At 44.5% G+C, this 23,172-nt stretch overlaps 1 protein-coding gene across 1 annotated transcript in view; it reads right to left on the reverse strand.

The window, feature by feature from the left end:
- The window catches only part of EML6 (EMAP like 6), a 263,811-nt gene extending 242,940 nt beyond the window's left edge, over window positions 1-20,871 (reverse strand). Inside the window, exons 1-2 of the mRNA XM_084797495.1 lie at window positions 20,687-20,871; window positions 19,137-19,855 (exon numbers count right to left, since the gene is read on the reverse strand). Of these exons, the coding sequence (XP_084653621.1) occupies window positions 19,137-19,333 (197 nt within the window). The 5' untranslated portion in view covers window positions 19,334-19,855; window positions 20,687-20,871. The remainder of the gene's footprint in view (window positions 1-19,136; window positions 19,856-20,686) is intronic.
- Window positions 20,872-23,172: the final 2,301 nt, after the last annotated feature.

Below are 23,172 nucleotides of genomic sequence, written 5' to 3' on the forward strand. Positions count from 1 at the left end.
ATCTGCATATATCTTTATGTTTCTATGGGAATTTCTTTTAAAGTAAACATTTCTAAGTCTTACAGATCTTTATGAAGAGCTAATAGATCTGTATGTTTTTAACTTGGAAGGACGATGTCAAGAGACCACTGTGACGACACAGACAAAACCTAACAGTCTTAGAGCTGGGGCACAGGCTGTAGAACAGGACAAGATCATCTATACTGAAGACTAGCTGGACAACAGGAGCAAAAGAGGGTTGGGGGAGCAAGCACCCGACATTTCCCACCGGGAGCTGCCTCACAAAACACAGTTAACTGAGCCATCTTCTCACTCTCCTTCTATAGATTGTATAGTCTGCAGAAAGTGATTATAAGGCCTGAAGAGAAGGGTCAGCAGTTTTGAGCACTTGCTGTTCTTCCAGAGGACCCAAGTTCATTTCCTAGGACCCACACTGTAACTATACTTATAAGCCAGGGCCAGGGGACCTCACACTCTCTCCTGTCTTCCACAGGTACCACACACATGTAGCATATATTCACAAAGACATAAATAAAAATAGGAAGCTAAAGTATCTATAAAACATTTTAGAATTTAAAGGTCCTCCATGATATTTTTATTATATGTGGGCTACAAACAGACTTTCAATCAAAGCAAGGCTTTGGGAATTTGTTGTGAACAGGCCAAGTTCTCACATAAACATAGTCCAGCTAATGTTAGTGCTGCTTTTAAACTCTATTTTATTTTGGCTTCTTATGCCTCTACCTTTCTTCCTTCTCCACCCTTTATCATTCCTAATTCTTTCCACCACCACCACCCCCAACACTAGGTAGGAAAGATTAGTGGGGAGAGGGAGCTAAGTTCTCTTTAGCTTCTCCAGGCTGGGTAGGGTCGTAGGGTGCTTTGGGGGCAATACCAATCTCAGTTATCAGGATATCCAGCAGTCCAGACAACAGACAAACCCAGCAGCCTTCCTCCTCCTCTTACCCTGTTCTTTCTCTCTCTCTCTCTCCCTCTCTCTCTCTCTCTCTCTCTCTCTCTCTCTCTCTCTCTCTCTCTCTCTCTCTCTCCCCTCAGAAGTCAATTAACGGTAGCTGGCAAAGATCACATGAGGCAATTATCAGCTGTGAACACGCTAAGGCAGCCCCATATCCCACACTTGGGATTAAAACAAAAACATGTTTATATAACATAACTGAGTTTTAAAAGAGACCAAAACTTCCACTACAAGCTAGAATGACTGTATTCTACCACACAGCAAAGCAGACTCGCAAGGCTTTCCCCCAGAAGCTGTGTCTGTCACCGCATCTCTTATTTTCCAGGAGAAGAGCGAGTTTGCTGGGGCTAGAAGTCACTAAGCCTCCATCCTGCTCATCACCGCTGCTGCATGAAACCCATTGGAGCATGGGCAGCAGGTAAAGAAAATGCAAAAAGGAATGGAAAGTTAAAAGGAAATGCCCCTGGACATTCTAACTGCTATAATGGAACCTTAAAAAGCCAGACGCAAGTACAACCCAGAGGGGAAAATTCCTCGTTAATGTAGTGAAAGCAAGTCTTCACTGACCTCCCCACTGCGAATCCCTGCCTGGTTTTTCAGGCTTCTGTTATCCTACTCTGCTGAAGCAGCAGAGCATCTTCTTGATATCCCATCCCCACCCCCACCCCCACCCCCACCCCCACCCCCGCTCTTGGTTCCCAGGGCAGCCTACGCCCCTGACTTACCCTGTGACCAGCTTTCACAGGCATTTCTTTGCTTGCTGGTCTCTCAAATTTGACCTTTCTTCAAGTCCTGGCTCTGGCCTCCTCTCTTTTCTCCCTACACTCTGGGTTATCTTAGCTACTTCTTTATACACAGCAACTGCTTTCTCCCTCATCTAGATGTATAATCATCTGTAGGATGCAAATATAGTCATGCATCACCCTAGTGGGACACATTCTGAGAACTACACGGTCATGCAATTTCATCAACGTGTGGCCATCAGAGTGCACAGACTGGGATAGTATAGATCAATGCCTCAATATGGCGCTGAGACAGTTTCAAAATGATTCCTGTGACTGGTAGAACTAGAAACCCATTCAATATGTTGAAGAATAAATGAGAGATAAGAAAATGGAATTGGTAAGTGGACATAACCAAGACTCTCAGCATTTTCATCAGAAGGACCTTAGGAGTCATAGTGTCAGTCTCCTCATCTTTAGATGAGGCCAGAAAAGTCACACATGACAACGGATGGAGCTAATGCAGAAGTCAGTGTGGTATATGCCAATCCCCATGGTCCTCAACCTTACTAATGTTGCGGTTGTGAACACCAACCACAAAGTTATTTTGTTGGTATTTTATAACTGTAAATACGCTACTGTTATGAATCATAAGGTAAATATCTGTTTTCCAATGGTCTTAGGTGTCCCCTATGAAAGGATCGTTCAACTGGCAAAGGGGCTGCCACCCACAGTCTGAGAACCACTGTCCTAAACAGAGCTTCTTCTGCCTTTGAGCTGCTACTTCTATATTTTTGTGTCAAACTCTTCTGGGCCAAGAAAAGCAACCTCAGTTTGTTTGGAGCTGGCAGGTACTACCTTACCATTCATGCGCACATCTGGACTTCATTTCTCTTTTGTAAATGTTCAATCACATCCTCAAAAATTACTTCATAGACTACATGTTTCCTAAGTCAGAAAGATGCAAACCAATATAATTTGGTCAAAAAGCCTTAAGCACAAGTCATCCAAGAGAATGATTCACTCATTGTGTATTAATAACCCTTTCATTGCTACAACTAAACGCCTGTCAAGGAGTATCATAAGAGAAGAAAGGAGCCGAGCGTGGTGGCACACACCTTTAATCCCAGCACTGGGAGACAGGCAGACGGATCACTGTGAATTTGAGGCCAGTCTAGTCTACAAAGCGAGTCCAGGGCAGCCAGGGCTACACAGAGAGACCCAGTCTCAAAAAAAACCAAAGGGGGAAAAAAGAGAGAGAGAGAAGAAAAGTTTCTTTCAGCCACTGGCCTAAGGGGTATAGACCTTCAAGGCAGAGAAGTGATGGTGTGACAAGCTCCTGACCACCAGGTGGGCGGCTTTGTGGAAGCCAAGGGAGGATGCTGGAATCCAGCTGGCATTCTTTTCCCTTTTACTCAGCCCACGACCCCAGTCCATGATGTGGCACCACCTTGCAAGCGGTCTATCCCCCTCAGTTAACCTTCTCTTGGGATATGCTCACAGGCACACCAAGGTGTGCTCCACTAGAGCCCTAGCTACTTCCTGCATGTTAATTAATTCAATCAAGTCTTAAAAATTAATCATTGCACACTGTAAGGTCCAAACGTATATATCAGTAGAAAACATCAGGTTCTTTGTTTCTTTCTTCCTTTTTTTTTTGTGTGTGTGTGTGTGTGTATGTGTGTGTGTGTATGTGTGTGTGTGAGTTTTGGTTTTTAGTTTTTCCAAACAGGGTTTCTCTGTAGCCTTGGCTATCCTAGACTTGCTCTGTAGACCAGGCTATGTAGTGGATACAAACATGTTTTTTGTTTTGATCCCAAGTGTGGAATAGGTATTGGATATAAACACGTTTTTGTTTTTATCCCAATTATGGAATGGGGAACAGACTTGTGAGAGAGCAGGTGATGTTTATCCACTCAGAAGTCAAACCACTTCATGGGGGTGCTTGGTTTTTGCCAGCTGAAAAACATCCTAGTACAGACTCTGAGAGGAGATATACATATATGAGCCCAAAACAGGAGGCTGGGCTTTTTGGGTCTTGGTATTGTTTGGCTGTTCATTGCTCCACTTCGAGACGTGCCTAAAGAGAACTGCTCCAGAGAAGACTTAGAGGCTTTGGGCTCTGGCTGAAGCTCCAGTTCCAGTTGCTCCAGGCTCCAGCAGCAACTTTGGTGGACTTGCTGGTCTGCTGAAATCCTGTCAACTACAGCAGGGGAATTGCTCCCAGGAACTGAATCCAACAAGGTCTACTTCCCCTGTTCCCGTAAACCTCCTTTCTCTCCTATCTAGTGTAGGTGGGTTGGAAGGGAAGTATAAGCATTTAAAGATCCCCAAATAAAGTAGGTTTGGGAAAGTTGGAGCCTACAAGGCTGGCCTCAAAACTCACAGAGATCCCCCTCCCTCTGCCTCCCTGAGTACTGGGACTACAGGAGTGTACCGCTGTGCCCAGCTGAAAACATCATGTTCTTAATGGCTATATTTTCTTTTTTTCTCTCCTTTATTAATTTATTCTTGTTACATCTCAATGGTTATCCCATCCCTTGTATCCTCCCATTCTTCCCTCCCTCCCATTTTCCCCTTGTTCCCCTCCCCTATGACTATATTTTCTATCCAGACCAACAAAGCAGTAGGAGGAAGATGTCAAATAAAATTTTATGTCAGATTTTAAAGCAGTATAATAATTTATCATTGTTATTATTAAAGTTTTTCTTTTTTTAAGACAGGGTCTCCCCATATAGCCCAGGGTGACCTCTAACCTCCTGCCTCTTAAAAATATTGGAATTACAGACATATACTGCCACACTCAGCAGCCTCAAAAATTTTTTTTAAAGATTCTGAATTCTTCCTATCTATCTTAGCTGAGAATATTTTCAGAATTTTCTCCTCACAAGGTATATAAAAACCAATTTTGACAGAAATCTTACCCTACATCATCTGTCAATAGTGCCAACTAATTGGAGAAGAAATCAAAGAGCAAATAAAATATATTAGACATGTACTGTGCCCCAGCAAAGCTGCTAGGCACAGGGACACACATGGAACTCAAGTCAGGGGGAGAGAGAAGCCAATGAATGCAACATGATACAATAGTTCTGTAATGAAAAAAAAAATATACACCGTAGTCTGACGCATGGAGAAGGAAGGCTTAAAATAGTCTGGAGCTGTCAGCTAAGGCTGCAAGGAGAGATGACACTTGCTTTAAGATTGAAGGAAGGGAAAGACTGCATCAGCAGAGAAGACAGAGGTCATGTCAAGCAGCTGAAGTGGTGTGTTCAGGGATGAGCCTGCACTCCAAAGAGGCACTCTGGCATGCCCTCTTCTGGGAACTTTAAAGTCCATAAAATATTGCTCATTTCTTGAATTTAAATTGTTTATGTTCCTATCTCTACCTTTTCTGGACCTTGGCTCAATATTTCTCACCGCTTAGTTCTTTTCTATCTATCAAGAAATTGCCCACCTTCTTCTTTCGTAGTCTGTTTTCTCTAGTGGACTTCCCGCCCACTGTTCTTCAGTGCAGGCTTTACTTATCAGATGATCTTCCTTAAAGTGAAGACCCTTTGAAACATAGTCTCACTCTCTAGACTACAGCTTGCTGGACTAAGTCAATCTCAACTCATGCTAAGTCAAGTAAATTCTCTTTCCTGGGAATTTAGAATTAAGAAAAAAGATTCAGTTGCTTTTGCAGGACCAATGGGCTGAGACAGCCATGTACAAACAAACCATTAGGCTAAATAGTCAGTTTAGAGCCAGAAAAATTAAAAACTAAGCAAAGATGTGAATCCTTGCTGTGTAGGAAGAGGAAAATCCTAGCTGCCTGGCATCTGTGCAGTGCCTAAGAGGCAACCACACTCCCTGAAATAAGGCCCAAAAGGTTTCCTTGTCATGTTGTAGTCCCCTCCTTAATGGTTCTCACATTACTTTTAAGTCTTGCTTTAGTCATACCTATAAAACTAACTAACACTGAGCATAGAATAATGTTTTAATGACATTATTCAATAGCACTTGGCTCCCCCATCCCAAAGAGAAAGCTTCTATCTTTAAATAATCCCATGAAAGGGAAAGGCTGGCACCATAACTTCGTGTTAGAGCACTTGCCTAGCATGGGAGAAGCCAGGGCTCCATCCCCAGGCTACAAACAAAACAAAACAAGCCTCAAGCCTCAATCTATGTGTGCACTGTGAGAGAGAGTGCCTTCTGACTCCAGGAAGTAGGACATCTGCTGCTCCCTCCACCATGGTGAAGAAAGAGAGAGGCAGTGGTAGAGAACCAGAGGACAATCCCAGAATCCTCATGTTTCTGGGTTGAGATCATCAGCCAGCTTCTCTTTGAGGAAAGGAAGGAATGAACTAAAAAAGAAATAGAGGAGCCAGCTGTGTTAGTACATGGCTGCAATCTCACCTCTTGGGAGACAAAGGCAGGAGGATCAGGAGTGTAGGGTCATCTTCAACTACATAGTGAGGTGGAGGCTAGTCTAGACCACATAAGACCCTGTAAGAAAGAAAGAAAGGAAGAAAGAAAGAAAGAAAGAAAGAAAGAAAGAAAGAAGAAAAAGTGTAGGGAATAGGTAAGATAAAAAGGCACCTTCTTTTATAACTCCTTCTCTTTGCATAACACATACCATTTTATAGTGACTCAATAGACTAACTTCCAGCAACAAAGTCTGCAAATTCATTTTTAAAGAACATAACAACAACCGGGGCGTGGTGACAGCACATGCCTTTGATCCCAGCACTTAGGAGGTAGAGGCAAGCGGATCTCTGTAAGTTCCTGGTCTACAAAGTGAGTTCAGGACAGCCAGGACTACAAAAGAAACCCTGTCTGGAAAAAAAAACAAAACAAAACAAACAAACAAACAAACAAAAAAACCCCACAACAATAATAACTTTGGGAGTTAACAAATCTACTGTCTTGACTGCAGCTTGTTCTAAACCAGTTTCCCCAAATATAAATGGTTCAGTTCTACAAAGACATAAGATCTTCAAATTATTTAGAATATGACATCACTAACCAATGTGACACAGCAGCCAAAGCCCCTGACTTCTATCATGTCTAGGTTAATCTTTTTTTAAGTGCTATTTATTTTTAATTGTGGGTGTAGGTGTGTGAAGGGGGTGTGTGTACATGGGTGTGCAGGTGTCCTGGAGGCCAGAGGTGTAGGATCCCTCAGAACTGGAGTTACAAGCACTTGCTAGCCACCTGATGTGGGTGCTGGGCCTAGAACTCACATCTCTGGAGGAGCACTATGTGCTCTTAGCTACAGAGCCATCTCTCCAAGCCAGAGGTTAAGCTTTTTAATGGTTATTCTTCCCACCAACCCCTTTCGGTATCTTCTATGGAAGAAATGAGCCCTAGAGGTGTTTGATGACGTTAGGAATCCACTACAATTTCACAGGAAAAACTTAATCTCAGCATACAGAATGAACAGAACTGAGTGCCTACATGCAGAAGCCTGAGACTAGAGCCTACCTCACATTGTGCAGTAACGTAACATGAGCCATCAGATTTATCTAAGAGTTAGATACTAAAACCATAAAACTACTAGAAAGCAGGATTAAACTTTCATGACCTTGAATTGGATGATGTTTTCTTGAACATAGTATCAAAAATACAAGAAAACAAAAATAAGTAAGTAAACTTGATGTCATCAAATGTTAAAACTTTCATACATCGTCACACATGTAGGAGTAGTGGTGCACACCTATAATCCTAGCACTAAGGGAGGCAGAGCCAGGTGGATCTCTGTGAATTCAGGGCCAACCTGGTCTATAAAGAGAGTCCAGGACAGCCAAAACTACACAGAAAAACCCTGTCTCAAAACAAAAAGCCAAACAAACTAACTTTCATACATCACAAGGCACCAGCAAAAAAGTAAAGACAACTCAATGAAAGAGGTAAGCATTTATAAATAATATATTAAAGGCTTACATCCAGAATATATAGAGAACTCTTAAAACTCATTAATAAAAACATACACATGACTGGGAAAAGATTGAATAGACATTTTCCCCAAAGAAGATATATAAAAAAAGTAATAATCAGTATATGGCAACATGATTGATATTAGTCATTAGGGAAATACAAATAAGACACATTTCATACTGAGTATGATGGCTAAAATCAAGAGTCTTAGAAAGCATGTGAAGGAATTAGGACTCTTATACACTACTCCTACAGACCTGCAAAATGTGGTGGCTACTTTGGAAAAATAGAAGAACTGGTTGTGGTGGCCATTTCTTTAATCCCAGCACTCCTAGAGAGTGGGGCAGGTAGATTCCAGTGAGTTTGAGGCCAGCCTGGTCTACCTAGTAAAACCTTGTCAGAAGGAGGAAGAGGAGGAGGAAGAGGAGGAGAAGGAGGAGGAAGAAGAAGAAGAAGAAGAAGAAGAAGAAGAAGAAGAAGAAGAAGAAGAAGAAGAGAGAGAGAAGAAAGAAGGAGGAGGAGGAAGAAAGAGGAGGAGGAGGAAGAAGGAGGAGAAGGTAAGTTAAACATAATTACTATATGACCCAGAGTCTTACATCATTGACCAGCAGGAATCTTCTGACATCTCCTTAACTTGTTTTAATCAGTCACTACTTGTTTCTTTATGGAAGTGGAAGAACACTGAACTGGGAAAAGTGACTGTTAATATAAAATTGTAGTAAATATACATTTCATATATACATACATATGATTAAAATTCTGCCCCTTGCAATACCTTTCAGCTTGAAAAACACCTGCGTTCTGAAGGCACACCAGTGCACCCCTTCAAAGCTTACTTCTGAAGTGTGTCTGTGGGTGACCAGCGCCAGCATCAGCTAGGAGCTGGTGAAAACTCAGCATGCACTGCACAAACCTACTGACACAATCTTGATTTCACCAAGTGACCCCATGCACAATATTTGAAAGCTGTTTGCTCTCAAAACTTTACTTATACTTAAAACCAATCCACACACTGCAAACTCAAATACACCTACAAATGAAGCCTTGCTGCTGAAGGTGTGTGAACCAAAGCACGGCTTCTCAACAGCGCCATTCTCCTGGGAGCCAAGTCAGCCCCAGAGAAGGAGACAGTACGTCAGTCTTCCTGCAGCTTCCCTTTCCTGTGGCAAAGCTATTTCCATAACAGGGACGTTCAGATCCTTGGGGAAGGAAGAACTCCGTAGCACAGCCACTTACAGAATGTGTCATGAACAAGTTTTGCTCTGCTATAGTGACTGCCTATGTGCATTGACATTGGTGGGTTGATGTCACTCTGCAGATGACAGGAAAGTTCAGTGCAATGCTTGCAAAGAGTTACTATATTGTAATCACATTTTTCAAGAAAATAATGTGCAGCCAGGCATGGTGGCGCACGCCTTTAATCTCAGTACTCGGGAGGCAGAGGCAGGCAGATCTCTGTGACTTCAAGGCCAACCTGGTCTATAAAGTGAGTCCAAGATAGCCAGCATTACAAAGAGAACCCCTGTCTCAAAAAAACAAGAAGGCAGAAGAAGAAGAAGGAAGAAGAAGAAGAAGAAGAGGAGGAGGAGGAGGAGGAGGAGGAGGAGGAGGAGGAGGAGAGAAGAAGAAGAAGAAGAAGAAGAAGAAGAAGAAGAAGAAGAAGAAGAAGAAGAAGAAGAAGAAGAAGAAGAAGAAGAACAATGTGCTTATATTTCTAAGTTTAAAATTGTCATTGATAGCATAATAAGAAAAACTGTATTCATGACAATAATTGAATGGCTGTCCTGGGAAATTTGGGACATATGGTACTAAAACCCATGAGGCATCAGTGACCTGGTTGAGAACTGGCATGTCCTTGGTCTTTCTCTGGGTATCTAAGACCAGAATTCTGGGCATTATTACCGAGCCCCAGACCTTAGTAGGCCCTAAGACCTTGGCACAACTGACTCCATGACAGAAGTACCATTCAGGCTGTAAAACTCAGCACACAGGCAGCACCACCTGTGCTAATCCATCAAAGTCCATAGTTAAGGGCAAGTCTCTCAAAAACGTTACTTTTTGGCTTCTGAATTATGCATTTGCCTAACTGTTCTTGCTAACTGATATGTGTCAATCCAGAATATGGTTTTTGTGCTTAAAAGCTCACCCTGAGAAAGGCTAAGTGCTAGACTTTTTGTTTGTTTGTTTGTTGTCTTTCAAGACAGGGTTTCTCTATGTAGCCTTGTCTATCCTGGACTTGCTTTGTAAACCAGGCCTCAAACTCACAGAGATCTGCCTGCTTCTGCTTCCCTGAATGCTGGGACAAAAGGTGTGCGCCACCACACCCACCTTAACAAAAACTTTCTATTGGCTTAAACCCAAGTCTGAGCAGTCTTCTCTGGTGAAAGCCTCACAACATTTCCGCAGGCCCCAGTGAGATCCCAGACCTCTGGACACTGGGGGTGTCAGAACCTCTTGGAATAAGGAAGAGCATGGTGGTCAAGGGACTCCTAGGGGGTGTGGCTCCCTTTTATCAATCACTGTCTAGCACTTCAGCGGGGTCTAACTCCTCTACCCCAAAAGGAAACAAATTAAAAAGTTGCCTAGTCTGTCACCTCTGCACGTAAGTCTGTTTAAGGTGCCTTCTGTTTGGGTGCATAGGAGAGATCAGACATAGCTGCTGATCCAGTGTCCAGGAGCCATGTGAGATGGTGCTATTCAGATACATGAATGTGTGGCCACCCCTGGTTGACTGGCACTCACTTACTCTTCTTCTTTTTCTTCTTCTCTTTCTCCTCCTCTTCCTCCTCCTCCTCTTCCTCCTCCTTCTTCTTTTTCTTCATCTTCCTCTCTTTCTCTGTCTCTGCCTCTCTCTGTCTGTCTCTCTGCCTCTCTGTCTGTCTGTCTGTCTGTCTGTCTGTCTGTCTCTCTCTCTCTCTCTCTCTCTCTCTGTGTGTGTGTGTGTGTATGTGTGTGTGTGTGTGTGTGTGTGTGTGTGTCTTTCTTTGTGTTTCTGTCTTCCCTGTATTGACCAGTGGCTTTCTCTGGTGTGAGAACTCCCTGAACAAAAAACCTTTACCCCATCCCACCAGGGGACTAACCTGTTTTAGTCTTCTAGATCACATTTGGGGTTGGGAGGGGCAACCCTCTGTCTGCCCCACTCTAGGAGCGGGAGCACTTGCTTGTTTTATTGCTTGAATACTGTTCACAGTCAAAGTTGGGCCTCTTATCCAGCCCCAGCACCTCCCATCTAAGTGTAATGCACAGGGAGGGGAACCAGCTCTGCCAGGTGAGCATTCCTTCTGCTCAGTGCAGGGGGGATTGATGCCAGACTATGCAGCCTGGACAGAACAGATTTTCCCTTCTGTCAAACACAGATCAAGGAGACTTTAAACAAGTTCACCACTTACTTTTTGCAAAGATTAAAGACAGCAGCTGAAAAGATTTCCTTTGTTATCCAGTTAGCCCCAGATATTTAGATAAAAGGTATAAAAGTTTAAAAAAAATTTTTTTTAAAGTTATGAGTAAGTCCTAGTTGCTGCAGGTAGCTTAAAGGGTATTTAAGAACAGAGAAATGATTGAGACATGTCTTAGTTAGGGTTTCATTGTCATTAAGAGTCACCATGGCCAAGGTAACTCTTACAAAGGAAAAGCTTTAATTGGGGCTGGCTTACAGTTTCAGAGGTTTAGTCCATTATCATCATAGTGGGAAGCATGACAGCACGCAGGCAGACATGGCGCTGGAGAAGGAGCTGAGAGGTCCACATCTTGATCCATGGGCAGCAGAAGGAGACAGTGTTCACACTGGGCAAAGCTTGAGCACAGGAGATCTCAAAGCCCACCCCCACAATGACACATTTCCTCCAACAAGGCCACACCTACTTTAACAAAGTCATACCTCCTAATAGTGCCTAATGGGTCAAGCATTCAAACACATAGGTCTACGGGGGCCATTCCTAGTCACTCCACCACAGGACAAGACCTTTTGCATAAACTGAAAGCCACCTTCATTTTCTTTGATGATGAGACACAAACTTAGAGATACCTAATAAAATTTGGTGTTTCACCCACTGTAAGAAAAAAAAATCAACCCACCAGGACCGATGCAACACCAAGCTCCTATAACTGTTTGACTAACCAGCTACCCCCCTTCCAAATTAAACACTACCCAATGACCCAGGAAACAAAAGAAAAAATTGCATATTGCCTGGCTTGAAGAGACAGGCATCTGGTGCCCTGCTAGTTACCCTAGAACACACCTCTCCTGCCTATGAAGAAACCCGGGACCTCATTTTTTTTTCTGAGACAGGGTTTCTCTGTGTAGCCTTGGCTGTCCTGGACTCACTTGGTAAAGCAGGCAGGCCTTGAGCTCACAGATTCTGCCTGCCTCTGCCTCCCTGAGTGCACCGACCGTGCCCTGCTGATGTGAATAGCTTAATGGCCATTGCTGAGTCTGGATTGTATTTATCTATGATTCCTGGAATCCCATGAGGGCCTGGACATGTAACTTTCTATTTAGAGAAAGGAGAACATAGAGATGCCTATAAAAAATTAAATCCTGGGTTAGGGATGAAGCCGCAGACATTGATGCCAAATGGACTATCTCCAAACTATGGACCCATTGAAAGCAAGTGTCTTTTGGTCCCTCTATCTCATCCTGAGACTTGTTTGGTATGAATGCAGTATTAAGGTCCAACCCCCACCACCATCAGGCCTGGACTAGAAAGTGACAGACAGATACAGGGAGGTATTAGCTAGTGTGACTACAGGCCAGCAGCCCATATTTTGTCATGACCTTTACTTTAAAAACTAGCAGATACTTGGATCCTCCTCCAGCAGGCCGGATCTTGGTGATGTCAATTTTCCCAGTTTGCTGGGGTTTTGTCCTCCCATTTGAACTCCTTCCTGGGGAAGGGCTGTCTATTTTGGATTCACTTGAGCACAAACCTAGCATTTGGCTGCTAGGCTGTCCAGTCTATGTGTAAAATAGCTTGGTCTGAGCAACTCAAAGTTTTGTGGATCCCAGATGAATAGCCTGGTGAGGGTCTGTTACCAGAGTCCTGCCAGGTGTTTCTGGGAGAATGATCTTTCCCTTGGGTGTCCTCCACCAACCTGCAGGTTTGAACTGTCTATCTCTTCTTTACCAAGAAATCTCAGTCATGGCATGTTATCAGAATATCAACAGGCCCTACTGGTCTTAGGGCTGTTTGCCAGGTAGCCAGCTAAGCAGCCTAGCAGTGGAGGACAGCAATTTGTAGGGGAAGTCAAACAACCTCTAGGAGGGCCAGGATTTTTTTAATGTCCTTTTCCCAGCAGTGAGAAACCTTTCTTTATAGATTGTACTATGGACATGTTCAGTAGTAAAAGCTATGGACTGGTAATCCATATATAGGGTGATGGACTTTCCTTTTCCCAAGCTGAGAGCCTGGGACAGATCGATCAGTTCTGCTCTCTAGGCTGAGGTACCTGGCTTAAGCCCAAATTATTTTGGTTAAAGTAACTACTGCAGCTCCCACATACCTGGTTTCACCAGGCAAGCAGGTAGCAGCATTGATGGTGGTGGGTTTCTCAAACCCAACTGGAGAGCAGACCAGGAGTAGGGCCTGGGATTGGGTCACACAATCATTAGCCAGCCAGCATCCTGGTGCTCCTCATAGGAGAGCCTCAATTGTGTTGAGGGGTGCTGTGAGTGTAAGATCTTGACCAAAAGTTAACTTGTTTGCTTTCTTTTGTTAAAATAGCAGTAGTCACCATAGCTGGTAGACAAGATGGGGCATCCTGTGGTTACAGGGTCCAATCATCACAGGACATGTTCATGGTGCCAAAGTTTGAGTTAAAATCCCGTTTGTTGGAAGATTCTAGAGCCGGGGCAGAAGTCAGAGCCTCAAGTGTCTTTTGTTTAGTCTCCGTCCAGATTAGCAGGTTTTGCCCCGCCCCTTGGTGCCAGTGTATGGAGACCTTGTTATTTCCACAAACTCTGTTATCCAGAGGCAGTAATATCCAGCCATACCTACAAACTCTTGAACCTGTTTCTTGGTCTTTGGAGTTGGGCTCTAAAGGATGGCAGCAATCCTACTCTGAGGCAGGTCTCTTTGCCTTCCTTCAACTAGCAGCCAAGATAGTTAGCCTTCTACAAGGTTGGGCTTGTGCAGCCAACATTTTGTAGCCCAAGTTCTATAGCTCTTGCAGCATCCCTTAGTGATCCTTATATAATCTGTTTTCCCGGGAAACCTCTCACTGAAGAAGGGCAGGAAGTCTGCATTTAGTGTCTTTAAATCCTGGGGCAACCTGATCCAGGCACCTTGCCCATTGTAATCTCCCACTGAGTCTGTCCATTTAAAAGCAAAGATGAGTTGACTCACCTCTGCCAATGAGAGGCTGAAGAACACATCTTTCAGGTCCAAGTCATGAAACACCTATTTCTCTGGGAGAATCAGACTCATAAGACTATGAGGTTCCTGCCCCCATGCTTGGGTGTGGTGGGTGCACACGTGTAATCCCAGCACTCAGGGAGGCAGAGGCAGGTGGAGAGAGAGAGAGAGAGAGAGAGAGAGAGAGAGAGAGAGAGAGAGAGAGGGACGGAGGGAGAGAGGGAGGGAGGGAGAGAGAGAGAGAGAGAGAGAGAGAGAGAGAGAGAGAGAGAGAGGAGGGAAAAAGCTACTCACTTCAAACTCAACAACTTCAATTATAGTTCAGCATTAGATTACTTTAGCCTGTCACAGTTTAGACTTCTGAACTTTTTTAAATTAAACATCTTCAGCGGATGATCATTTCCAATCATTGTTTCCAGGCTGGTGCTGCTGCTAAAGTGAACTTGAACATTATTCTCTGTCTAGACTGAGATCTAACAATCTGTTTCAAGGGCTCTTAAAAATAAGCCCAGGATTTAGAGGCCAAATGATGGTAAGTGGGGCTACAGAGAGAACAAGTTTGCTGGGCTCCTGTTAACAGCTAGCACCGTGGTAGGAACCACCGTGACTGAGAACAAGAGCCTGGAGAACAGTGAGGCAATAGAATCAGACGAACCCGGGCTCCAATTCCCATTCTAGAGTCAGCCTGCTGCTAACTGCTAACCAGACACCAAGTCCCTAGTGCCTCTGTGGCTTCATCTGCCTTGCGGGGTCAGCAAGCCTGCCTCCCCAAAAGGCAGACGGAAAGGACGCCATGCGTGAGATAAATCTGAATACATAGTTAACTCTGGGTCTTTAACTCTAGGAAATATTAACTCTTCCTCTGATAAGGTTTGTTCTCGACATTAAGGAGCTGTTTCCTCTATAAGTGGAAATGTTTAGAATGGCAGAATGGCACCAGAGTGGCGAGATCTGAGGAGTGCCACCCTCTGTCTGAGTTGGTGGGAGATCTCATGGCAAAGGTAACACTGAAGGAGATGGGGCCACCTTGGGTATGCATAAAACATGGTCCCTGTGATGAGCACTTACTTGCCCTTTTCCGTGTACTGTGGGTGCCTTCTATGCAACCTCAACAACTCTAGAAATATCTACAAACCATTTATAAGTCAAAATCTGTTTTACTGATGACACTGATCCCCAAATTGTAGCTGATCGAGGCCTCACAGAAGGAGAAGATGAAGCAGGGAAGAACAGAGTACCTGCACAAGAAAGCAAGCAAGAAGCAAGCAACTTATGGCTTTAAGCAGAAAGTATGAAGCCGGGCTTGGTAGCACACATGCCTGTAATCCCAGCACTTGGGAGGCAGAGGCAGGCAGATCCCTGTGAGTTCGAGGCCAGCCTGGTCTACAAAATGAGTCCAGAACCACCACCAAGGCTACACAGAGAAACCCTGTCTCAAAAAATCAAAAAAGAAAGAAAAGAAGGGCAGAATGGTAAGTTGGGGTACAAGAGAATGGAAAGATTTGTCTGTGTACAATGAGGAGATGTTCTGGGGTGTGTGTGTGTGTGTGTGTGTGTGTGTGTGTGTGTGTGTGTGTATGGTGTGTTTAATTGAATACAATAAACATCAACTGAGTGCCTACTAAGGATGAGCCGCCCCCAACAAAACACTTTACATACATTCTTTCTACTAGTCCCAACAATGCTGCAGCCTAGGTGCTGTTTCACAAATAAGGCCAAAAGAAGTCACACCCTCACTGAATATCCTATAGTAGGGTTCTTCCGATTCTTCTGATGTAAAAGACGGGTACTTTCCCCCCAAGATGGCACCGCAACTAATCTTCCCCTGCAACAGGAAGTCAGATGCATAGTATTAAGATTTAATGGAGAAAAGGAATTATCTCGAAGTAATATAGACGAGATCCAGAGTGTGGAGACAAATGCCTCAGGTAAACATGAAGAACATCATTCTGAACATGAAGTGAAAGGTGATACAGGGTGAGTGTGCGAGTGACTTTTCCTTCATCTATTCGCCCTCCATCTCATGCTCTTCTGCCAGATGAGGAGAGTGAAGCAGTAATTATCCTGGTCAGCATCACTTACTGGCCTTGCCTTCAATCCCAGTTTGAGTCTTGTCAGCCCAATAGCAAACAGCAGTATAAGTATGTACTTGTCACAGTGCTACCAAGACAGAACCATAGTGTCATTCTCCCATCTATTATTTGCATACAAAGGCGATTCAAGAGAATAAAACTAAAACTCCTTATCCAATAAATCACATTATGCCTCACATACCAATATTTCTAAAAATCTGCCTTAAGTACATGTCCTGTCAAAGCCAAGGGCACATGCTGAGGCCTAATGAGCTCTGCCAAATCCTACATCATTATTAAGGTTCATCGTGATCCCTAAGAGCATGCAGTTTTATAAAATGGAGTATGTTATCAATATGTGTTAGGCTGCTTTGTAGCTAATAGTCCAGGCGAAGCTGCATAAAATAAAACAGCACCAAATTTATAAGTTATGTATATTTCCTTCAAAATCCAAGGGACAGTGGACAGTTACTGCAGTGCCCTGTTTGCTGAAATCAAGAAAGTTAATATTCATGCAATGATTCAAAATGACAAAATATTTTTCACATTAAAACCTTGAATACTACATTCAATCCCATTCAATGACAAACTTCAATATTTCAAGTAGAAAAAATAGTATATTAGGGTATTCAGATATGAATTGAAATGCATAAAGATAAAAAGATTGTGCATTGTGGTTTATGAACTCCCTTCCCCAGGAAAAAAAGGATGTTTACACGTGTAAGATAAAGCAAAATGGCAGGACACACGTTCCAATTTACAACCCCTAATTGCATAAAGATCCCTGGTTTGTGGCGTTTCATCCACTAGACTTCTTTGTATTCCAAATGCAAAGATATACGTCAGTGTTAGCACTCTCTGCTCACCTGCACATACTCAGACTCAGGCAAACCATAGAGAATGTAAGGTCCTTTCTCTGAAGTCACACTTGCTATATACCAGTGTTCAGCCTCAAGAGATAGCCTCTCAAGGAATGCAGCAGAAAACGAACAACTCATCGTGCCCTCTTGTCAGTTCAGTCTACCTGTAATGCAGCTGTCACTTCCTCATTCACCTTTTCCTCAAACCTTAATGTTTCTTTAGCCACCCAAGCCGGAAGGACGGCATCACAGCCCCACCAGCCCAGCTGCTCATCACAATGGCTTACTGCAACTCCACCCTTTTCCCACCTTCAGTTTCAACTGTGCATTTAAATTTTTCCCCCTTTAAGAGGAAAGACAGTGTATGACGAATCCCCCCACCCAACCAAGTAGTTCAGTGAACTGTCCTGTTAATATCATGTAACCCCAGGGAATCTTCTGTTTCATTGCTACTCTTTCCCTTCCCCCGAAGGACTGTGTCTTTCTTATTTGGATGTTGCAATGGAAAACACTGAATGAAGACAGACAGAACAAACACACAATGGGTTTAAAATTTTAAACACCCAACCTTTTCATGAGTCACTGTTAATCACTTGCACCTGTGCCTTTAATAATCCGCCACACAATTAAGGAAGCAAAATCTGCAGGGTCTGCAGCTGAACCTAAGTAAGGATGCCCCAATCACAACCACTGCCCAATCAGAGGGGAAAGGAAATGGGGGGGGGGGGCGGGGGGGGGCTTTGTCTCCTGTGACAAAAAGAAAGTTTTACATGTCCATTCCACAGAATCCAGAGAGCTTTGGAGCTCCTGATACTGAAAATCTTCCTCTTCTAACAGTGGAGATAAAAGCTGGGTGTGGTAGTTTACACTCACACTTGTACACTCTGAGGCAGATGGATTAGCATGAGTTTGTGGCCAGCCTGGCCTCCATATCGACTTGCAGGCCAACCTGGGTTACAAGTGCAAGATACAATCTCATAAAAAAACAAGGTGGAGGAGGGAGGCAGAGTCAAGATCTCCGGTGTGTGTGTGTGTGTGTGTGTGTGTGTGTGTGTGTGTGTGTGTGTGTCCTCCTGCATTTCCAAGTATTAAGATTTACCTTCTGTAACCATTTTCAACTCAAAAAGAAAAATCACCCTGGAATATAACACTAGTCTAGGAAGCTAATCCTTTAAGTCACTGTCCCCACTGAGAAGGTAGGGTTATTGACATCACACTACTTCATCGCTCATCCCATGTGAAAGGCAAATTGAGAGCAGTAGGAACAATATCCTGAAAAAGAAGACACTGCTCTGCGTCAGTGAGCACACACATTTGTAAGGTACAAACAAGATCTCCATTCCTAGCAGCCTTGCCTCAGCAATCATTGTGTCTGTGAGTAGAGGTGTCCATACTGTGCAGGTACCTTGAGCTGCCACGGCAGAAAGGGATTCCCCCTGAACAGCATCTGGACCACACCTTATTGGCCATAGGAGATGCTGACAAAGGCTTGGGAGAAATATGCCTCATCCAGATAAGGAGATAACACAAAGAATCAACTAAGTCCCCCTTTAAACAAGAAGGGCCCCCAAAATGGCTATTTTGTGCACTGCTCTCCTGGACCACCCACTGCTAGCTGGTAAGATTTTTGTGGTCCAGCTGTTGCTGCCAGCCTTTTAAACCCCTTAAAAAATGTTGTAGAAAGCATCCATGTAGTGTGTGAATATGCTTTTGGCACTAAAACACTGCTGAAATATCAGAAAACACTCCCCATCCACTACAGAAATGCCCTAGGTCCAATGCGAATGGGTTGAAGATTCCAAACTGACTGTATAAAAAAAATTTTTTTTTAATTTGAAGATCCACTTGCTTGTTGAAGAACCTACTGAGGAGCCCTCCAAAAAATGCAACCTACAGTTCATCTATTGCTTCTTTACCTAGTTAGGGAAGAGGGCGGGGGGGGTGAGTGTTTGGTAGTTACCCAGCCCTTCCACTTGTAGCAGGGATGGACAAAAAAGCACAACACTTAACTCAGTAGAGATTGAAAAGCCTTCTGAAAGGACAGACCTCTTCCTCCCACCTCCACCTTCCTCCCTGTCTCTGCCCTTAGTCCTAGCATCTGCAGCCCTTCTCCAAGCGGCTCCTAGGAGAATCCTTTATTCCATAGGGCTCTCTCGGACATGACCCCCCGTTATTCCCACCCATTCCACCTTCCATAACCAACAACTCCTTCCCACCGCCTCAGTGCACCCCCTTACCTGATAATGTCGTCGTTGTGTCCCAGGAAGAATTTTTGGCTGTGCTCTCGGGTGTTGTACACCACCCCTACTCCAGCTACAAAGTAGACCACCTCCTTGCTGGCGGTGTAGTACAGGTTGTTGCGGCACTGGTGACCCCGGTACCCGTACACCCACTCCAGCCGAAGCTGGCAACTGGGAGCTGTCCGATCCGCCATGATAAATCGACCCCGCGCGACCCCCGGGGCTCCCCGCTGCCCCGGCTCTGTCCTCGTCAAGGCTCGGGCTGCGGCGGACCTGCAAGGGCTCAGGGCACAGCGCGGGGCGCCGATTTCCGCGGCGACGCACAAGCACAGCCCAGCACGCCCTCCGCCACCATCATCCGCTGCTGCGGGAGACGAGCCGCCGACGCCGGTGCGCAGCAGCGAGACCCCGCTGGGCTCCTTGACTCCTTCCCCCGGGGTCAGGCGGCTTCGAGGGGAGGGCCCCCAGCACCGGCGCACACGCCTCACTACACCCGAGGGCTTCGGCCGGCGGGAGAGGTTCTCCCCGGGGTCACCCCGCCTTTAAAATCAGAGATCTGCATATCCAGACACGGATTACCCAGTTCGCCAAGTTTGAGGCGCGCGGGGGGCTTCGCAGCAGGCAGCGGGATTTAATCTGTGACAGGTCTGATCTGACAGGCAGCCGGGGTTAGCTTTGCCATCACCGTCCTTGGATCCGAAACTGACAGTCTATATCTAGGATGCCAGAGTGAGGAAAAGAAAATATTTTGCATGTCAGCTAGCACAAGAAAATGATCATAAAACTAAAACCCAAGTTGTTGGTTGTGGGTTTTGTTTTTGTTATTTTTTAATTGTCCACCTTTCTCCTTCCATATCCATTTCCTAATTATAGGAAATACACCCTACTAGCTGGCAGTTACTGATCTAATTTGAAAACAACAACAAAAACAAACAAAAAACATTTGCTGTTTCTCCATAATGCCAGAGAGACTATGCAATGGTCATTTTTAGATGATCCAATTAACTGTCATGAAAGTGTTTAAAATCCATACCCTCCACGAGCCTTTTCTTCACAGAGGAAATCATAAAGAACTTAGGCGATCTCCCTAACTCCAATTGCAAGCGTCATAAAATAATTTTCTGAATCGGAGGAAACCGGCCACCAGGGCAAGTAGAGAAGGGCGCTATCTACAAACGCTCCCAATCCGGGAAAAAATAATAATAGTAATAGTAATAATAGTAATAATAATAATAATTAATAATAAAAACAAGTGTCAAAAATATATCGTGACCCTTTCCGCACGAAGATTTGAGGGCTATGAGACCCTGAGGGCTCCCGGATCTTGCCTTTAGCTTGAGGGGGAGGGGTCTTGCGTGGAGCCCCGAGGACAGCGACACCCCACGCTCAGCTGGGCGCCTGCCGTTGCGGGTCTGAGGGATGCTCGCCCTAGGGACGCCCTGGCTCGCGCCCTACCTTCCCAGCGGGTTCCTGCACTCCCACCCTGCCAGCCTCGCTCCTAGCATCCTGTATCCTCTGTTGCCCACCGTGCGTCAGGGATCCCGCACCTGCCAGCGAAATCCTCTGCCTGCCCTCCCTCCCCGGCCCGTGCACCCGGGAGTAGGCTTCGTCACAGGGGTACCGGGGGACCAGCTCTTCCTCTAGCCGGGGCTCCGGGGGCGGGGCCAGCGTGGGGACGGGTTACTAGGCGAAATTGCGGCGCTAGGAAACGCAGACGCCCGCAAAGGCTGGAGCCTCCCCTCCCTCTGCCCGCCAGTTCCGTGTGCATTCTGGGAATTGTAGTCCTCCGAAACCCAGCTGGTGCGGAGAGCTTGCGGAGTGTACCACAAATCCCAGGATGCCATGCGACCACAGGGCCGCGGTGCTGAGGCCGCCAGAGCCGGCGTTTCTCCTACAGGAGCCCTCAGCTTACCCAGGCCAGCGGCCTACGCGTCTGTGCTGAAAGCAGAAAAGATGCAGTGGAGAAAATTCGCGGGCTTTCCTCAGGACTTTCTTCTGTGCCACTTCCTAAGGATTGCTGTAGCCCATGTCTGTCCGTATTGTGGCACTTGACTCACACTGTTTCCTACTTATTTCCCCTATTATTCCAAAGGATTCTGATTTAGCCAAGAGCAGTGTTACGGAATCTATGGAAGATACAGGACATGTCGCTCGAGTGTTTGTATGACCTGCTTTGTGCCCATGCAATGAGCAACTTATTTTGGCCTTCAAAAACAAAAGCCAGTGGCCATTCTAAAACTACCTGGGGTAAACGAATCCATTCGTTCTGATTTTCACGTTATGGCCATAGTCAATGTTGGGGAAAAGATTTTTAAATCTACTTGACTAAGAGGCTACGAAAGGTTGATTCTTTTTGACTCTTTCTGTGCTCATGTAGAACTTTATCTATCAGGAGCTGTAATCAAACCTTGGTCCTGGCAGGTAAGGCAACGCAGTAGATTAAAAGCACCAAAGTTTGCAGGAGCAGTTGCCTGCAGCAATGAAGAGAATTTGAATTCACTTCATATTTTTTAAGAAAACAAAACCTACAGATATAAGAAGTCTTTTTTTTTAAAGGCAGTAAGTGCACTACCAAAAATTAAAACATGGCTTACAGCTGTTTGAATTTTATCTTACTCTGCTTTCTATTTCTATAGTCATTTATGAAGAACAGTTGTTTGTTGTTTGTCCCCAATACATGAAAGTCAACCTGTGGTGGTGAGCCTTAACACATCCTATGCTGGCAGAGGAATGCTAACTCCTGTCTCTTTTTAATCAGGCCTCTAATGTCATGGTGGAACCAACCTCATGGATTCCTCTCATGCTGACTAGCTCACAGAAGCCTAACCTCCAAATACCATTGACCTAGGAATTTTTAATATACGAACTTTGTGGGATATAGTCCAACCATACCAGTGGCATCAACAAAAACTGAAATGGTGAGTAGCATCTTGCCACTGAATGAATTTCACAGAGAAATAAATTATAAATAAGAAGAGAAAAACATCTTCCAGACATAATAAGGAAAGGTTCATGGAAGAAATATGAAATGTAGACACAGTTGAGATAAGTAAAGTGAAAAAGCAGTCTACCTATTTCTATAGAATAAAAGGGGGGGGGGAACCCCTTGGAGATCTATTTAAAGAGTAGATTGAGGGGCTAGAGAGATGACTCAGCAGTTAAGAGCACTGGCTGCTGTTCCAGAGGTACCAAGCTCAATTCCCAGCAACCACATGGTGGCTCGCAGCCATCTATAATGAGATCTGGTGCCCTCTTCTGGTGTGCAGGCAGAACACTGTATAGGCAATAAATAGTTTTTAAAAGAATAGATTGAAAATGGAGCTGAACAAAGAGGTTTGTACCGCTTAAAATAATGAAGATGCTTTCATTCACTTTTGAAGAGAAGAATAACAATAAAAAGAGCAATTGGCAAAAAAAGCAATTGGCTGGGTGTGGTGGTGCAAGCTTTTCATCTCAATGCTTGGGAGGCTGAGGCCAACCTGGTCTACACAGAGAATTCCAGGGCAGGCAAGAGTACATAGAGGGATCCTGTCTCTCAAAAAAAAAAAAAAAAAAAAAAAAAAAAAAAAGATATAAAACACGTAGTACCTAAAAGTCTGAGGCAGAGCTTGAGGTGCGTCTGAGAGAGCTTCAATTCCTGACTCAAATTCCTGCTCTAACTTTTCTCTGTGATGGAATGTGACCCAAGAACTGTAATGGAAATAAACGCCTTCCTCAAGTTGCTTTTGGTGATGGTTCATATCACTGTGACAGAAACCATAAGATAGACATACATGTAGGCAAAACAGCACTACATATAAAGTAAAACAAAATTTTAAAATTTCTTATTAATTTATTCAGATCACAACTCAATTGTTATCCCATCACTTGTATCCCCCTGTTCCTCCCTTCCTCCCACTTTCACCCTATTCCCCTCTCCTGTGACTGACTGAGGAGGCCCTCCTTCTTCACTATATGGTCATAGGCTATCACGTCTTACCTTGGTAGCCTGCTTATTCTTTCTTTGAGTGCCATCAGGCTTCTCCACCAATAG

Source organism: Acomys minous, assembly GCF_964271855.1.
Source record: "Acomys minous genome assembly, chromosome: 10".
Classification (NCBI taxonomy): domain Eukaryota; kingdom Metazoa; phylum Chordata; class Mammalia; order Rodentia; family Muridae; genus Acomys; species Acomys minous.